This window comes from Monodelphis domestica, chromosome 8 (genome assembly GCF_027887165.1).
Source record: "Monodelphis domestica isolate mMonDom1 chromosome 8, mMonDom1.pri, whole genome shotgun sequence".
NCBI classification, from domain to species: domain Eukaryota; kingdom Metazoa; phylum Chordata; class Mammalia; order Didelphimorphia; family Didelphidae; genus Monodelphis; species Monodelphis domestica.
In genome coordinates this window covers 243520264-243532944 of record NC_077234.1, presented here as the reverse complement: position 1 = coordinate 243532944, position 12681 = coordinate 243520264, and the positions used below count along the sequence as shown (strand labels likewise).

The window sequence follows — 12681 nt, the reverse complement described above, 5'->3', positions numbered from 1 at the left end:
CTGTTCTTTGAATCCATCAGGCCCTGGGGATTTTTTCTTAGGAAGTTCTTTGATGGCCAGTTGGATTTCTTTTTCTGATATGGGATTATTTAAGAAATCTCTTTCTTCTTCTGTTAGTCTAGGCAATTTATATTTTTGTAAATATTCATCCATATCACCTAGTTTGGTATATTTATTGCCTTATAGTTGGGCAAAGTAATTTTTAATGATTTCCTTAATTTCCTCTTCATTGGAGGTGAGATCCCCCTTTTCATCCTTGATGCTGTTAATTTGCCTTTCTTCTTTTCTTTTTTTAATTGGATTGACTAGTACTTTGTCTATTTTGTCTATTTTTTCAAAGTACCAGCTTCTAGTCTTGTTTATTAGCTCAATAGTTCTATCACTTTCGATTTTATTAATTTCTCCCTTAATTTTTAGGATCTCTAGTTTGGTTTTCTTCTGGGGGTTTTTAATTTGTTTGTTCTCAAGTTTTTTTATTTGAATTTCATTTCCTTGATCTCTGTCCTCCCTAATTTGTTAATATATGCATTCAGGGATATTAATTTTCCTCTAAGTACTGCTTTGGATGCATCCCATAAGGTTTGAAAGGATGTCTCGCCGTTGTCATTTTCCTCAATGAAATTATTAATTGTTTCTCTGATTTCTTCTCTAACTAACTGATTTTAGAGTATCATATTATTTAATTTCCAATTAATTTTTGATTTGGCTCTCCATGTACCCTTACCGATCAATATTTTTATTGCCTTGTGATCTGAAAAGGCTGCATTTATTATTTCTTCTTTTCTGCATTTCAGTGCCATGTTTCTGTGACCTATTGTATGGTCAATCTTTGTGAATGTGCCATGTGGTGCTGAGAAGAAGGTGTATCCCTTTTTGTCCCTATTTATTTTTCTCCATATGTCCATTAACTCTAATTTTTCTAAGATTTCATTCACCTCTTTTACCTCTTTCTTGTTTATTTTTTGGTTTGATTTATTTAAATTTGATAGTGTTTGGTTCAAGTCTCCCACTATTATGGTTTTACTGTCTATTTCTTCCTTCAATTCTCCTAGTTTCTCCATTAAAAATTTGGATGCTATACCATTTGGTGCATACATGTTGATTAGTGATATTTCCTCATTATCTAAAGTCCCTTTTAACAGAATATATTTACCTTCCCTATCCCTTTTGATAAGGTCTATTTTTGCTTTGGCTTTGTCTGGTATAATGATTGCAACTCCTGCCTTCTTTATATCAGTTGAGGCCCAAAAGGTCTTACTCCAACCTTTAATTCTAACCTTGTGAGTATCGACCCACCTCATATGTGTTTCTTGAAGACAACAAATGGTAGGGTGTTGGGTTCTGATCCAATCTGCTCTTTGTCTCTGTTTTATGGGTGAGTTCATCCCATTCATGTTCAAAGTTATGATTGTCATTTGTGGATTCGCTGTCATTTTTATATCTTCCCCTAGTTCTGACCTTTCTTCTTTGGCTATCTCCTTTTGAAACTGTGATTTACTTTAGGTCAGTCCCCCTAGTCCCCTCCCTTGATATGCTTCCCTTTCTAGCCCTTCTATTTTTATGCTCCCTTCCCCTCCCTCCTCTACTTCCCTCCCTTTTTATACTCCCCCTACTTAATTTTCCTTTCTTTCTTGCCCTGTTGGATAAGATAGAATTCAAGATCCCACTGGATCTAGATGTTCTTCCCTCTCAGATTTGATTTCACTGAGAGTAAGGTTTAAGTAATTCTACTTCTCGCTCTCTTCCTCTCCTTCGCATATGAGAGTTCTTCCCCTCCCCTTCCCATGTGTATCTTTATATGGGAAAGATTATTCTATTAAGTCTCTTCTATTTCTTGAAGTAAATCTTAGTATTATCAATGGTTCCCCCCTCCCTTTTCCTTTATTTGCACCCACTTTCATCAAATCTTCTTAATGCCACAATCTTTCCCTATGCATGTTTGTTCTAACTACTCTTATGATGCATACAATTTTTGAGAGTTACACAAAACATTTTCCCCACATATTTATATATATAATTTGATGAAAATATAGTCCTTATAGAAGAGAGTTTGACTTAAAGCAAAAGATAAGATTTATCTTCTTTTCCCTTTCTTTCTTATTTCCCTTTTCATGTTTCTCTTGCTTTCTGTGCTTGGATATCAAATTTTCCACTAAGTTCTGGTCTTTTCTTAGCAAATGCTTGGAAATCTTCTATTTTGTTGAATGCCCATACTTTCCCCTTGAAGTATATTGTCAGTTTTGCTGGGTAGTTGATTCTTGGTTGGAGACCCAGCTCTCTTGCCTTTCTAAATATCATGTTCCATGGTTTGCGGTCTTTTAGTGTGTTAGCCGCTAAGTCATGTGTGATCCTTATGGGAGCCCCCTTATATCTGAAGCTCCTCTTCTTGGCTTCTTGTAGGATTTTCTCCTCTTCTTGAAAGCTCTTGAATTTGGCAATTACATTCCTAAGGGTTGTCTTTTGGGGATTTAGTATAGAGGGTGTTCTATGAACCCTTTCTATTTCTATTTTTCCCCCTTGCTCCAGAATGTGTGGGCAATTTTCTTCTATAATCTCCTGTAGAAAAACTTCAAGTTTATTGTTTATCTCTGGTTTTTCTGGGAGACCGATAATTCGGAGGTTGTCTCTTCTTCCTTGGTTTTCCAAATCTGTGACCTTCTCAGTGAGATATTTTATGTTTTCTTCTAATTTATTCATTTTTTGGGTTTGCTTTATTGATTCTTGTTTTATGATCTCACTTTCTTCAAGTTGTGTAATTCTGGTCGTTAGGGACTGGTTTTGCTTTTCAGCTTTATTTTATTTTATTGGATGCTTCCAGCTCTTTTTCCAATTGAGCAGTCTTATCTGTCAAACTGCTGATCTCTTTCTCCCATTTTTCTTTCCAGAAGGTTTCCATCTTTTGGCTAAGCTCCAGTTTGAGATCTTCCAGAGCTTGTTGATAGTTTCCATTTTGGGAGGCATGTTCTGATTTTTTTTTTTTTTTGGATTTCATCCTCATTCTCTTCTTTTGCTTAGGTACTTCCACCATAAAATTTTTCAATAGTCACCTTTTTCCCTTTCTTCCTGGAGGCTTGATTTTGGCCCATGTGAGCCATCCCTTTGGTGGTTTTATTCCTCTTTCCTTTTTGATCTGGGGTCTGGGTGATATGGGTGGGTTTTCTGTGAATTAGGTTGCCTCAGACTAGTTCTTCCCTGCCTCTGAGGTTTCTTAGTGTGCTGGGCCCCTGTTCTCAGCCCAACCACCCAGGTGATCAGCTCCTCCCAGATAATCAGTGCGTGGTCCGCCCCTGGGGTTTAGCTCCGCCCAGATGCTCAGAGCAACTGCCCTGAGTACAGCTCCATGGGCCCCCTGTGTTCAGTGCAGGATTCTCCTGTGAAACCACCCTGAGATGTTTTATCCTGGCAGTCCCCAGATCCCAAGGACCCTGGAGTGCCTCCCCAGACAGAGACATTCCCCACTGTCTTGCTGTCCCAGTGAGCTCTCCGGTAGCTCACTCTGATTTGGTGGAGGAGATGGGGGAGGGGAAGGGTGGCTCAGTTCATGTTTCTGTGCAAGCTTTCCTCCTTCTTATTATAGTGTGGAAATGTTCAAACCCCATGTACCTTCGCCTCTGTGGGGGTACTGGGGAGTACTGGGGATTCCTTCTGTTCCTCCAAAGGTGATTTTTATGCTCCTTTGATGTAGTCTATTTTGTTTGATGCTGGGGAGAGGAAGCGTGTAGCATCTAGATTGCAGCCATGTTTACCCGGAAGTTCTCAAAGCTCTTTTTAAATGTGCCCACTTATGAAAGCTCTTCTTAATCTACTTCAGCGATCCTATTTGAAGTCAAATGTTCTATGACAGAATATTTGCTCCTTAAAAAAGAAGAATGTTTCATTTTTGTCTTTATAGCCCTAGTCCTTAAATGATTCTTACCACATAGACATTTTAATACATTTCTCCATGCAAAATGCATTTTACTATAGAACTATTGCTATAGGTATTATGTAGAGTGTTAGTTTTTTCCACAAAATAATATTTGATTCATAATATAACTGGAAAATAATATTATGAGAGATGCAGAGGGCAATGAAACAGAAAGAAAAGTAAACAAGCATTTATTAAGCACCTTTATTTTTATTAAGCACATTTATTAAGCACTATGGCTAGGTATTGTATTAAAACATTTTACAAACATCTCATTTGACTCTCATAAGAACTTTGAAAGATAGTTTTTATTGCTTTATTTATTTAACTATTTCTTTATTTATTTTGCTGCTTTTATTACCTCTATTTTACACTTGAAGAAACTGAAGCAAATAGATGCTAAGCAACTTGCTCAAAGTTAGGCATCTAATTGATGTTTGAGGCCACATTTGAACTTGTCTCTCTTGATTTAGAGATTGATGAAGTCACCTCTGAGAGAGATACTAATACAACAAAAGGAGAGGATTAGGAAAAGGAGAAAACTAGAAAAAGAGGAATGCAGAGATTTCCAGTTTGAGGATGTGGGTTCACAATTTTTTCCTGTTCTAGCAAACTGTACAACCTTAGGCAGTTTGAACTTAGCTTCATTTTTTTGATCTGTAAAGTGAAAGAACTAGATGACCTTGAAGATTCTTTGTAGCTCTTAATCTGTGATTCTGGAAGAAAGAATTTTAAAGTGGTCTAAAGAGGATGCTACTTCAAAGTTAAAACATAACAAGATCACTTGGAGTGCTTTATGATTTTAAAATATTTTTAGCACAGAGTATCTTTCAATATATATTACCACTGAATAGAAATACAGAAGAAAAACAACTGCTTGATCACATGGGTCGATGGGAATATGATCAGGGATGTAGACTGTAAGTGATCACCCTGGTGCAAATATTAATAATAGGGAAATAGATCTTGATCAATGACAAATATAAAACCCAGTGGAATTGCAGATGAGTTGTGGCAGGGGGTGGGTAGAGGGGAAGGAAAGAACATGAATCTTGTAACCACGAAAAAATATTCTAAATTAATTAATTAAATAAAAATTTAAAAAATATTACCACAGCAAATGCATTGAGTTTACAATTATGAATGGTTTACAAAGGAATGTTTGTAGTATACATTTTTTTTTTCACTGAGGCACTCTGGCATACCCTATAGATAGTTTTTGGCAAGTGATGTGCCTCTTTGCCTTAGGATTTGTCTAAGAAATACACATTTCTTTCTAGACTGAAAGAGCAAGTCCCAAACTATGAAGAAATTGAAGATTGGTACTGGGGGTAATTACATTGATAAATGGGAATTCCATTTGTAAATGCATAGTCCTTGAAATCTAGGACTTAGTAGTCTAGTTAAAAAGACTTAGATGACGCCACCTTAACCTCTCATCAACACTGAAAAGTAGGAAGCATCTTGCTTTTAATTTCTTCAAGTTAATCACATGTGATTCCTAGGATCTAATGTAGGTTCATACAATGCCAAAGCAGGGCATTAAAAAGTTCTTTCTACGTTCTACTCTTCTACTCTCAAAAATGTCCTTAGTCTTATTAAACATGTCTGGGCAGGCTGCTCCTAACAAATTGAATAGGAAGAATTAAATTATGTATTTTAAATTGCTTAAGGTGACACAGTAGAGACGAGCTAGGTCTAGAGATTGAAGGACCTGAGTTCAAATATGATACTTCCTAGTTATGTAACCCTGGGGAAGTTACTTAATCCAAATTGCCTAAACCTTATTACTCTTCTGTTTTGGAACACAAATTATTGATTCTAGAACAGAAGATAAGTTTTTTATTCTTGCTGTTTTGGGTGACTTTTTTTTCATTAAGGATTACATTAGCAAACTTTCCATTGATAGTAAATTTGTTAGAATCCTCTTCCTCAGAATTAAATAGTTATTCTGTGTCAGAGGTAACATTTTTAAAAACTATACTGTGTCCCATACTTTAGTTCCTTCATGATTTTTTCTCTAGTATGAGTGATATATTCCTTCCTTTACAATATTTCAAATAGGAAAATATGTACTGCATGATAATATATGTGCAACCGATATAATATTACTGCACCCTAGGGGCAGGGCCAAAGCCAGAGCCTTCCCTCAAGCCACAAATACTGGGAAGAGGCAAATAGCCAATCCCCACTGCTGTTTCAGCAAATCTGTATAGAAAACCCCAGCTTGGTTTGCTAGGATGCAAACAGGAAGTCAGGGCTTAGTCTAAACTAGCCAAGTGCATTAGCAAGTGGTTAGGAGGGTGGGAGAGAACATGATGGTGGGTTACAAAATGTAAGAAAATGATTATGAAAATTGTATCTATATGTAGTCTGGACAAAAACAAACAAAATGTCTGTGTTTTCCTATTGCACTCAGACTGGTAGTGAAGGGTCTAGTCATCCCATTGCATGGAAGCTTCAATTTGCATTATTGCCTTGACTTGCTCAATTTCCAAAAAGGGGGGGATTGTTCTTCTTAGGCAACTTTGGGCTTCCCTGCCCCTTGTTCCTTAGGGTTCACCATATTAATGTTAAACTTTGTGTGGACACCCAATCGACTGATCCTATTACATCTCAGAATTGTTGAAATCAAGAAGTCCACCATCATCAGACTCCCCAAGCAGTTAGATATATAAGCATATAACACCAGCTGAGTTAACAATGAAGAATTCTTATGCCATTCCAAAGGTAGCAGTCTTTCAAATATGCTTATGTAAATATGTAATCTGGTGTCATAAAATACATTAGAATTTTTTAATTATATTCAAATAAAATCCTACAAAAATCTATTTAGTATGTAATATTTACAAGGCACTGTTATAAGTACCGGGGTATATAGAAAGAACCCCAAACTGCCCTGCTTTCAAAGAGCTTAAAGAATAACAATTAATTATCAGACTTTATAAAATATAACCAAATACTTGCCCAGCTTTTGTTTGGGAACCTCTAGTTGGAATTTAAGAGTAGTAATGTCATACTGTCCTGAGACTATGAATTTATTTTTGAGAGTTATAATTGTTAGGAAAATTGATATATCCACAAATAAAAATAATTGTTATTCTACTAGGCATGTAGGTGGCATAATGTATATCACATTAGGTGTTTAATTCAATGACATATTTGAATACAAGCTCAGGCACCTAGGAACAACATGAACCTGGATAAATAATTCAACATGTCTGTCTCGATATCCTGAGTTGTAAAATGAAGGTTCTATGGTAGCATCTTTCTCCTTAGATTTTTGTGAAATCAAATGTAGTATGTAAAGCACATACTACAGTACCTGGCATACAGTAGACACTTAATAATTGCTTGTTTCCTCTCAGTCTTGTTCCTAATATTTATTGACTGGTGAGTATTTGCACAATATCATTATAGCTGTTTTAGAGGTTAATAAGATTATTGTTATATTGTAATATTAATATTATTAAGATAAGGTTATTAATATAAATATTTTCTTATATATAAACCTCAAAGTATATATGCTATTGCTGATAATTTCAAGTTTTATGCTATATCTGGTTCTAGGCTTATGCTAATCAGAATTGAGTATTAATGATGTTGATATAATCAGATTGAATTTGCTGTTTCACTTAATTTGATCAAATGAATACCACCTCTCAACTGAACATATTGCAATGAATTTTGAGAAATTTCATATGTTACTTTATTTTAATGTTTGGGTAGATATCAGATCATACAGTTGAAGCTTTTCACAATAGTCATCTCTTTTATTGGTTTAACTTGTTAACTTTTTTTTTTTTAATTCAGTGGGATGCCATCACTGAAATGGATGAACATAATCGACCCATTCACACGTACCAGGTATGCAATGTAATGGAACCAAACCAAAACAACTGGCTTCGTACAAACTGGATATCACGAGATGCAGCCCAGAAAATCTATGTGGAAATGAAATTTACTCTGAGAGATTGCAACAGCATTCCCTGGGTCTTAGGAACTTGTAAAGAAACGTTTAATCTCTTCTACATGGAATCTGATGAGTCCCATGGAGTTAAATTCAAGCCAAGCCAATATACAAAAATTGATACTATTGCTGCTGATGAGAGTTTTACACAGATGGATTTGGGGGACCGCATCCTTAAACTCAACACTGAAGTTCGTGAAGTGGGACCAATAAACAGGAAAGGATTTTTTCTTGCTTTTCAGGACATTGGAGCATGTATTGCTCTGGTTTCTGTTCGTGTTTTCTACAAAAAGTGCCCTTTCACTGTCCGCAACTTGGCTATGTTTCCTGATACCATTCCAAGAGTTGATTCTTCCTCTTTGGTAGAAGTTCGGGGTTCCTGTGTTAAGAGTGCTGAAGAGCGGGATACTCCAAAACTATATTGTGGAGCTGATGGAGATTGGCTAGTACCTCTGGGACGATGTATCTGCAGTGTAGGATATGAGGAAGTAGATGGTTCCTGCCATGGTAAGGAAGGAATATATAATTTATATTGCACTTAACAGATAATGCATATGCAGGGCTTGTATGCTGTGTACTTATTTAACAAAGAATCAAAGTTTTAATAGCATTTATAATAGAGTGAGCTTTATAAGGAGCTGACAAATGTTCAATTGATGCGAAATACCTGTCTTCCTCCATTTCCCCAACCTTACTAAAAAGTATAGAAGTTTGGAGTATATTTTACAATTTATAAAATGTTTCTCAGGTAAATTTGAGTGAAATTTCAGATTAACAATGTGAATATTTCAGTAGTATCTGGTCCTTTTACTTTTTAAAGAAATTATATGAATAGATTGGAAATGCAAACTTATTAAACCAATCCTCAGATGATATGAATGCTTATAAATAACTTCTACTAGTACTTCAACTATGGAGAATTAAATTTCAGTCCATTAAATTAAATTATGTAAAATTAAGTACAAATTTGAGTTTTTTTAATGTAATTTAATGCTCATTTGCATCTTGTTAATATGGTGGAAACCTCTCCAGTTTCCAGTTTTTCTTTTGCTACTACTTCATAATTTTGAAGGAACTTAAAAAAATAAACATAATATTTTATCCTTATGATTTCAATAGCAATGATACACATACAAACTTTGTCAGGAAATGTTAAGGTTGTCATAGTATGTCTATGGAGCTTAATTTAATTTTTCCATTTAGCTATGTGATGATTGTACACATAGCTTCCAAGAAGGACCATTTTCATTTTGGTCAGCAATGATTTTAAAATAATTTTAATAAAGTTTCACTAGAATATGTAGTAGCTTTTTTCTTGTTATTTGCATCAGCTATACCTTCATTTGGACAATTATAAAATAGTGAATCACAGTTAATATAAAAAGTATTAAAAGGTCTTCTCTCCAAATTGTATAATATTTGAATTTTGCTTTTTATTAGACAGAATTACTTATCTGCTTATTGATATTTATTCATATTGAATAGAAGAGTGAGGGTATATCAATTATAATTTAACTGCATAAATATGGTATTCTTTTATAATGGGCTCATTTTTATATTCATAAAAATATACAAAGACTTCATTCTTCCTTCATTTTAATACTTCAATTTTTTTTTCTTTCATAAAAACCCAAATGAACTTGTCTGTTAAATTCTTCATTGCACTTGTTGCTGTATACTTAAAAACATAGCTTGCCAGTGCCTCATTACTTATTTCATTGAAAAGTGACTAGTTTTCTTCTTGTTCATCTGCACAGATTCATCCTTGAATTCTTTTAGTATAACAATATTCATAAGGGGTGATTGGAAATGATTGCACATATTCTATGATTTGAAAATGAATAGGGGAAGTACTAAAGAAAAGTGTATCAGTGCAGTCTTACAAAAGGCCACACAAATTAGTTCAAGTACTGAGGCTCCCTTCTCTCTAAAATATCAATTTATGCTTAGCTCTGACACTCATAGACAGAAGATTCAAGAAGATCTTTGAATCATCTATAATTCTTATTGATTAAGGCTCTGGGGCTGCCCTCAGGGATCACTTATGCTGGTTCTAGTCAGATTATTTGTGTCCTGACGCTAGCCTTGGTCCTTACTGCCTGGAGTCCAGGTGTGCTACATTTCACCCATCTTCCCCAGTGTTCTCTGTCCCCCTAAAGGGGACATAGACATCTAATCTCCCTTCCATTAACTCCAACTCCTCCCAATTTGATCCCCCAAACCTTAGTGGATCTCTTTGTACTCAGTTCCATTTTATCACTGCATAGAGTAGCTTTTATAAAATAATATTTACCTCAAACGTATAGCAAAAACAATATACAATCACCTCCTAATACGTGGGCACCGTCGTTCTCTCTGTACCCTATCAGTTTCTGGGAACAGAGAGATTAGAACCTCAGGTGAGCTCCGTCCCCACGTAGCATCGTAGTGCCACGTTCCAAGTCCCAAACACATTTTGGCCTCTGGTTCTAGGCACTGTGGCTTCCCCAAGGAGCTGGCAGTCATATCCAGCCTTGGATGCCACATTCAAGGTAACCCGGGTACCTGGGACGCCATTGCCTGTTCCACCGAGATGGAAAAAGCTCGATTTTCAGGTCATAGGGACTACACAAGAGTTTGAGGAGCCCTTCCACCCACTCCGCTTAATTCCTGATATCCGTGCCATGGGAGAATGCAATTAGAAAGAGGAAAACAGAGACTCTCCTTGGTCTGGTGTTTTGAAGATAGTCTGCTCCAGTTACAGAGCCAGTGGAAAGGCTCTTGTGGTCCGGGTTGCCAGGGAACTCAGCCTAGCTCTCCCTGAAGCGAGTCCCTCATGTTTTCTATTTGGGTGCTTCCATTCAGTTGATTTGGGCATATGTCAAAGCACTGTTAAATTTCTACTTAATGTAGAAGATGGATTTTCCTTTCCATGCTTGTAGATGTGGAATTTCATGCTCCATTTCACTATCCCTAGACTATTTTCTCAGGTAATTGGCACTCGTGATTCTGACTGAATGATCAAGTGCATGGCGCTCCTAGGTGCAGCTCCGTTCTGCAGGCAGGGGAATCTGGCGCTAAATTATTTTTTACTTCTCACTGTTCTTCAAGTCATTCTCAGAAATGTGCAGATGAAGAGACCACAGGGCTACTAGTAGAGCATGGCCCTAATCTGTGCGTTCCCAGCGACCAACATAAGTTAGCTAATATTGTGTATTTTTATATAATTATACATATTTTGTGAAATATGTATTCAGATATAATTCCACCTATAAATATATATATTCTATATATATGTAAAGTCTCCACTGAAAGAAAAATCTAGAACAATATTCGTCACTTAGGTAGAGTTCAAATTGGATGTAAAATCAAGAATAACTGAACGATTAGGCGTTGCCTCAGACACCAGATGTGTTCTCAAGCCTAGAATGTTTTCTGTCCTCACCTGTTATTTTGAAACTTCTCCCTTCAAAACTTAGAAGAGGGCCACATCCTTCAAGAACATTTCATGTACTTCCCATCATTCTGTGTTTATTTCGTGTACATGTTTTTAAATTTGTGAGCATGTGATATTCCCCTTAATGACAAGGACTATCTAATTTTTTAATCAATATTCCTGCTGTAGCTTGGTGATACAGTGAGTAGGGATGGCTTGGAGTCTGAAAGATCAGAGTTCAAATTTAGCCTCAGACACTGAGAGCCTAGATAAATCATCTAACCTCTGGTTTGCCTCAATTTCCTCAACTGTAAAATGGGAATAATAATAATACTTAATTCCCAAGGTTGTGAAAATCAAATGAGACAATATGTAGAAGATGCTTAGTACAGTCCCTGGCACATGATGGGCATTTATTAATGTGGATCTTTTTGTTTATTTGTTTTCTTGATAATGTAACAGTGATTGGCAAATGGGTACAGAACAAGTGTTCATTGATTGATTAATAAGTCCAATCTTCTTTCCTTTATTGTGTTAATCTATTTTCAACAATTTTATTTAGTTCAAGCAACATTTTCAAAGACCTAGCACTATTAAACTTTTGTCAGATAAAGTAGGTATATAAGCATTTTATTTTGTTTTGTTTTTTAACCCTTACCTTCCAGCAGTGATTCCAAGGTAGAATAATGGGAAAGGCTAAGCAAATAAGGTTAAGTGACTTGCCCAAGATCACACATATAGAAAGTTTCTGAGGTCAGATTTGTGTCTAGGACCTCCCATTTCTAAGCTTGACTGTATCCACTAAACTATTCTAGCATATAAACATGTTTGATAGACAGACAGAAAGAAAGATAAATGATAGATAGCTATAATTGTAGTCATCAAAAGGCTAAATTTTTCAAAGCACTTCCTTTTTATTTATTTAAATTATAATAAATTTTATTTCCCTGATCATACTTTTCTAATATTTAGTATTTCAGTTCTCTATTATATTTGCTACTTCTTCACAAAGATAACAATGGACAAAACCAAAAAATTATGTAACAATTCATTATAGGATTTTTATGCTGAAGAGATCTGCCTGTTACAGATATCCTGTTTGTCTATCTTCCTTGGTATACCTACATTCAATGGCATGGTTTATGTAGTCACTATTAAATTATCAATCAGAACATTTGAAACAGATCAATTTTGAAGAAAAAAAACAATGTTATTTTTCAGCTGATGGTGATAAAAGAGGTCCCTCAAGAGTTGCCTCCAGAAATATCTAAAATAGTAATATATCCCCAGTTGGCTTCTACTTTTTAAATTATTGAGCATATTTAATTTATTATATTATTATATTATTTTCAGGAAAGCACAGGGAGAATGATAGTGAAGATAAATTGT

At 35.5% G+C, this 12681-nt stretch overlaps 1 protein-coding gene across 3 annotated transcripts in view; it reads left to right on the top strand.

Annotated features, from left to right (window-relative positions):
- EPHA6 (EPH receptor A6) overlaps nt 1–12681 on the top strand; it is a 1223915-nt gene that overhangs the window by 250457 nt on the left and 960777 nt on the right. For all 3 annotated transcript variants that reach the window (XM_056806830.1, XM_056806831.1, XM_007500796.3), the window contains one exon: nt 7721–8384. In XM_056806830.1, the coding sequence (XP_056662808.1) occupies nt 7721–8384 (664 nt within the window). The remainder of the gene's footprint in view (nt 1–7720; nt 8385–12681) is intronic.